The sequence below is a fragment of the Parus major genome, chromosome 5 (genome assembly GCF_001522545.3).
Source record: "Parus major isolate Abel chromosome 5, Parus_major1.1, whole genome shotgun sequence".
NCBI lineage: Eukaryota > Metazoa > Chordata > Aves > Passeriformes > Paridae > Parus > Parus major.
Window position 1 is genome coordinate 24181869 of NC_031774.1, and position 6545 is coordinate 24188413.

General features: G+C 41.8%; 1 protein-coding gene across 1 annotated transcript in view; it reads right to left on the reverse strand.

Annotated features, from left to right (window-relative positions):
• Positions 1 to 6545, reverse strand: part of LOC107206303 (transmembrane protein 263-like) — a 201105-nt gene that overhangs the window by 181496 nt on the left and 13064 nt on the right. Inside the window, exon 2 of the mRNA XM_015632049.1 lies at positions 6277 to 6367. Within this exon, the coding sequence (XP_015487535.1) occupies positions 6277 to 6367 (91 nt within the window). The remainder of the gene's footprint in view (positions 1 to 6276; positions 6368 to 6545) is intronic.

The window sequence follows — 6545 nt, forward strand, 5'->3', positions numbered from 1 at the left end:
GACACTACGGGTCATTTCTTTTGCAGAAACAGGAATGGGTTCGGCCAACAGAAGAGCATGGCTGCAAGGAATCAGTGCCTTAGAGAGAGATGATACTGAAATGTTGCTCTTCAGCCTCAGGGCATTTACAGAAGTAGCTCAGGAAATGCTTTTACAGATGAGAGGACACGCCAGGTACATAAAGTCCCAGTTTCAAAGAACAGACAGCCTCACTGCTAATTTCTATTTCTGCTTTTTAAGAAACCTGCCTTTCTATTTAAGGTTATCTGACAAGTCCAATCACCTTTTTGAGGACTCAAAAAGACAAAAAAAAAAAAAAGAAAAAAGAAAAAATGGAAAAGTTATGTATTGGGCAAAGTTCTATATTATTTATACAATACAATCACAATTTCTGTTTCTATTTTTTGAGTATCTATGACCTACAAAAGCCCAAAAACTTACAGTTTGTTTTCTCACCCTTCTCATTTATAAATAAGAACAGTAATTTCTGTTTCATACACAAATAATGCTATGGTTCAAGGAAAGCAAAACTACTTTACTAGAACCACAGATTAAGTCAACAGGAGAGCTAGGAATCATAGAATATCCTGAGTTGGAAGGGACCCAAAGGATCATCAAAGTCCAACTCCTGCCCCTGCACAGGACAACCCCAAGAATCACACCATGTGCCTGAGAGCATAGCTCAGACACTTCTTGAACTCTGTCAGACTTGGTGCTGTGACCAGTTCTCTGGGGAACCTGTTCCAGTGCCCAACCACACTCCGGGTGAAGCATCTTTTCCTAATACCCAATGCAAACTTCCCCTAACCCTTTTCTTCCCCCCACAATGAAGTTGCAGCCTCCAATGACATTTCCCCTCAGTCTCCTCTTCTCCAGGCTGAAAGAACCAAGTGACCTCAGGCCCTTCATCATCCTCATGGTCCTCCTTTGGATGCTCTCTAATAGTTTAATGTCTTTCTTACATTGTGGTGCCCAAAATTGCACACAGGACTTAGGTTGTGCCAGAACAGAGCAGGACAATCCCCTCCCTTGCCCAGCTGGTGATGCTGTCCCTGATGCACCCCAGGGCATGGCTGGCTCTCCTGGATGCCAGGCCACGCTGCTGGGACAGATTACAGCTGTCTCTTTTTCCAGTCTTTTGCTTTTGTTACACGACCATGGAACTGCAGAGGTCAATCCAGGCTGACTGGCCATTAGACAAAAAAAGCAGATCATTTAAAGAGGTCCTCTGTAGAAGGATTTGTCTGTTGGATCTTATGAAGAAGCACACTGAAGAGAGTGGTTTGACTCAGAAGAACAGAGGAGGGCTTAGCAGATACCACAACTTTGCATCTGCCAGCTTCACAGAACTTCAAGATACTGGTCTGGTAGACTACATACACACATACTTACCTAAGTATGTAGTATAGGACACTAAGTGCCACAGGCAATTTTGTTAAGTTACTTTACACCAGAAAAGGTAACAGAATTTAGCAGAAAGCTTGATACTGAAAGGAAATTGAACTATTAACTGCATCACTTTCCAAGGTCATTTCTTTGAGGTTATTTGGATATAAGCAGTTTGCAGACAGACATACAACACATTACTTGCAATAAGAACATGCAAAACAGTGCAGATAAAGTTTGCAACATTTAAATCTTGGCATGGCAATTGTTGCAGCAGACATTTGGCGCAACGATAATCGGAAAGTGCCACCCATTCATCAAAACTGGATCTGTTTATAGGCATATACCTTTTCAACATTAAACACCTGTGTCATGGATTTCAACTGAAGGCTTCATCACAGATATGATGCCTGAAAAGGCATGGTCCTCTGGCATCTGCTGGTTTCAATAAATTGTCATGTTCTTATAAAAGAATACACTAACGTGAAGTTAACAGTCTAATTTCAAATGGAATGTAGTACCTCAAATGAAACACAACTGTACTTTATTTTAGTTAGATCCATACAGATCTAGGTAAAATGGTGGTATCAAAACTCAATCCTGAATGAGCAATCCACAAAACTCCCAGATTCTTTGGATTGGAGATTCTCAAACTGTAAATAAAGAGTCCTAAAGCTTCCTACAGAAGCATGCAATATAAGTTTATCCTGCAGAAGATATAAAACAACAAAGGCTACATGCCTCCATGGAGGCAGATTATAAGGCTCACACAAGATACTATGTTCTAAACTACTGCAAATCATCTGATTTACAGTAACTATCTCTGTGTATTCTTTACCCACAGCAAGTGTAAAACAATTTGAATTAAGAACACCACAGTTATTTGGAAAGTAAATTTCCCAAGATCTGTTACATACTGCAGAGCTGCTAAGACCCATTGCTTTTAATAAAGCTTTACTCCACAAGGCCCAATCTGTCTGCAACAAAGAAGGAACATCTCTGCTAGGTCTGAAAACAACAGAAGAGGTAGCAGACAGCTCAGACACAAGACTCAGGCTTATTGCCAAACTGATCATAGTAGGTTGGCTGATAAAATCTTCATGCTTGTTACTTAAAGACCATGGAAGAAAGCACTGGTTTGTAAACTCCCAAGAGGGACTACCACTGTTGACCAGTGGCATAGCTTTGCAACCAGGGCACACCACCTTGAAAGGAGCTTTAGTTTATGCAGTACTACTTAGTAATGCAAGGCTGAAACAAACTATACAGCCATACCCCAGTTTCAACAAAGTAGACACTCCTGAAATACAGTTTTTAGCAGTTTGACAGAGTAAAGCCACTTCTCCCACAAAAATTAGTGTAATAAATGGAAGCTATATGCAGCAAAGAAGGTGCTGCCATTTCCTAATGGAGAACATCACAGAAGATTTAATCACCACCAGATTTCATTGCTATCACTTTTCTTGATTAATTCAATGGAAAAGGACAGAAAAGCGATGTGATCATATCAATTAACACTGCACTGTATTAAATGATCAGCAACAGAACTCTGAAGTGGAGAATAAAGAAGCAACAGATATAGCAAGGTGTTACTGTACTTGAGTAACTAAATCTAGATCTCCCGCTCTGATCACACTTCCATTTAACATTTAAGCTCACACAGAATCTACATGAAACTAGCTCAGGTATGTGGCAGGCAACACAGATCAGCCATGCTGAATTTCTTGCAAAGAAGCAAGCACTCGATACCATTTAGAGCAGCGCGCTCCTCTGCAGAGCTCACTGGCTGGTGATGGTTAACCTGCCCTACACAGCCTGCTCTGTGAAGTGCTAAGCACACCAGCACTCCAGATGCTAATTGCTACCGCTCCCCTGCGCCTGCCTTTCAAATGAGGAGAGAAAAAAAGTATGTTACAAGGATCGTAGAGACACTAAAGATGAAGGGGGACTTAAAAAAAAAATAACCACGTGAATTTGACAGATGGATCACGATGTCGAGAGGTAAAGTCTCGTTAGGGCATAAACAGCCTTCTTGAGGCGGAGTGCGGAAGATTCCCTTGTAATATCACAAAGTAGCTTAGGGGAGAGGGGTTAATAGGTTTAAAGACTTTCTCCGCTCGGCAGGGCCGTGCGGGAGCGCCGCCGGGACCGCGGGCTCGGGCCGGGCGCGGCATGGCCGGGCCTGCAGCGCCCCCGCGCGGCCCCCGCGCAGCAGCGCCGCCCGAGCAACGCAACCTCGCCCAGCGAAAAACCCCGCTGGCACCTGATGAACACGGACGGGGGGCGCCGGCAGGAGCTGCTCTTCTATCTCATTTACGCTGCTGCTTTAATTCAATACAAAAAAAAGTTAAATTTAACAGCAGATAAAACAATCAGATTCAGGTTACACACAGACGCCGGCCTCTGTCTTGGCTGTCTTATTTGGTATTTCTCTTGCCTCAAACGCTGCCATTCTGCACTTGAGAGCAACGTTTGCTATTCCACACCAGTTGTTACCCACACATGCACCTACTTATTTAGTTATGCACACGATGGACATGTAAAATCATCCGACTATTTGTAGAAGGCCATGGTGCAGGATTGTTTAGAAACATTACAATCTATGAAGGGCAAACTTTCATTTTACTGCACTGTTTACACAGAACAGTACTTCCAATTCCCCTCCTTTGAGAAGGGCAGTAGATCTGCTGTACAAGATAGGAAATGAAGTTACTATGATGCAGTCTGGGGAAATAATGGATTGTGCTAGACAGACAGACTCTGAAGAGCCTTCCATCCCTTATGCACTCATTACCAGAAGGCAAGCAGACACAGTCTCCAATTCATAGATCCCAGGAAACAAGTAGTCACAACATTGTTTTATGCATTGCAAAGCATCTGATATAACTAGGGAAGCGCTGCCAGAAGAAACCAGGAATCTGAAAACCAGCAAAGATAAGAAGATGGTACTCTAAGTGGTATTTAGAACTTCAGAGTTCTTTTTCTTTCATCAGATATTTGCAATGATTCCTGTAACTACATGTTCTTTATAGTAATTCTGATTGGTCTGTTGGTAGACAGCAACTTCTGAAGAACACGTCTGTTACTCAATTCTACCAATACCCAAAGTCAGCTATAAATTCAGCATAATCCTTTGGATTGCTCTCCTTCAGGATATTTCTTCTATTTCTTCTCCCAAGCAGACTCTAGTTTCAGTTGTGCTCCCAACATCCTCCCTATTTTGCTGCTCTTGAGGTGTAAATTCAAAAGGTACATACTGAGCTCAGACTTTATCTACTGTATCACTGCTTAACCAAATCAGCTCAACTGCTACAGTTCTCTTTCCTCACATCAGCGAAGGGGATATATCCAGACCACATACTTCTCCCAGACCATTCAATAAGTCACAGAAGTAGAATGTTTATACCAACATATTTCATTGCCATTCAAACCAGCAGGGTTGCAGGCAAAAGCGCTTACTTTCATTTTAAAAAGTTAGTTTGCAAAAATACTGAGCCACAGTGAAAAAACCTCTTTTGATTATACAAGTCAAAGCCACAGTCCAAAATCTAAACCTATTCCTGGTAAACTGAGACAAGATGGATCTTAGCCTCCAGGCCCATGTAACCATCAGCTTAAACTAGTGACCAGAATTCTTACTTCAACAACAAACTGTCATTACATGCTGACTTGGCATTACTTACAAAGAAAGGAGGGGGAGGGAATATTAATATTATATCCTCCATGTATACATAGAATCATCACAACATCCTCCACATTTGTTTCCTTCTGGTTTTGTAAGAGTTGCAAAAGAAACCTACCTTTCACTTACCTCTATATGCTGTAATTGTCACCAAATAGTATATGAAATGGCAGAACAAGAAATTACAGCTTAATAAGAAAACTTTAACAGAATGCTCAGCAAGAAAGGATGGGAGCAGCAACTTCCTAAAACCATCCATTTAGTTCATATTCCCTTTAAGAACAGCTGTCAGTATAAATGCTGTATCAGCACCTTTTTCTCTTAAAGGAAAAATATAAAACACATTTATGTTTCCCAGAGACATGTCATGGTATTTTAACAGTAAGTTGCTAATAACAATCTCAGCACTCTCTGGGTTGTTTAAGCCATCCACAGTGATTATGAGTGATTGTGCTTTAGAAGCCACTGAACTGAAGACAAAGCTCAGGATGTATCGTCACTTGCAGCAATATTAGCAGCTTCTGTTCAAAAGAAAGCAACACCTCTTTTGCTGCGTATATACAATGTCTGTGACTTTTGCACAGTGGGAAAAATCTGTTCCCTGTATAAATCCAGGGCATGTCATTGCAAACAAGGTTTTTAATTAAAATTGGCATTTTTGAGCCTCCTGCTGACGGACAGCATCTCATTGCCTCCTCCTCAGATGGCTAAACTGGCTTCCAAGAGAGACAGTGAAAAGAAAAAATCACTAGAATACCTAACTTTGACAAGTCTCTGCTGGGGACAATTTCAATAGCAGGATGCTGCAGAGAGAGGTAAAGAGAGAAAAGAGGACTACCTAGGAAGTCTCCCCTAATGAAGACTCAAAACATCACAAACAAGACAGTAGAGGAAGCATTTTATTCCTAAGCCTGAAGACAGGATGATCAAGCAGGATAATTTTAATCAGAAGCCATATTGTTAAAGAGAATGCAGAGCTATGTCTGCACCTCAGTGGGTAAAGCCTTCTTTAGAATGCAAAAGAAGGCTTAGGGGCTGGCTAGACCTCTGGCTGGGAGGCTGGCTAAACTGTCAGCTCTCACAAAGCTTTATCCCTCTCAGAAAACAGGCAGATACAAGTTCAAGTCAGACAGAGAAATCAGACTTCTTGGCCAGAACATTTTTCTCAATTGATTGCAAAGAGTTTATATTGACTGCCAGCACTGTACCTTCGGGAGGCTCTTCCCGCAGATGAGGAGGCAATTCTTCACCTGTAGTCTCAGTTTCATCATCCACCATCTGTGTTTCTAAGCTAGGGCCCTGCAGAACAGAACAGCAAGAGGGGGTAAATTGCAGAAAGATCAGACAGGAACCACAAAAATGGTTACAGGACTAGAGAATATGCCAGACAGCAAGGACACAAGGAGCTCACTTCAACTGATGAGAAAGAAAACTGCTGGGAAATTTGTTTGCAGTCAAATTCCAGAAAAGGAAAAGT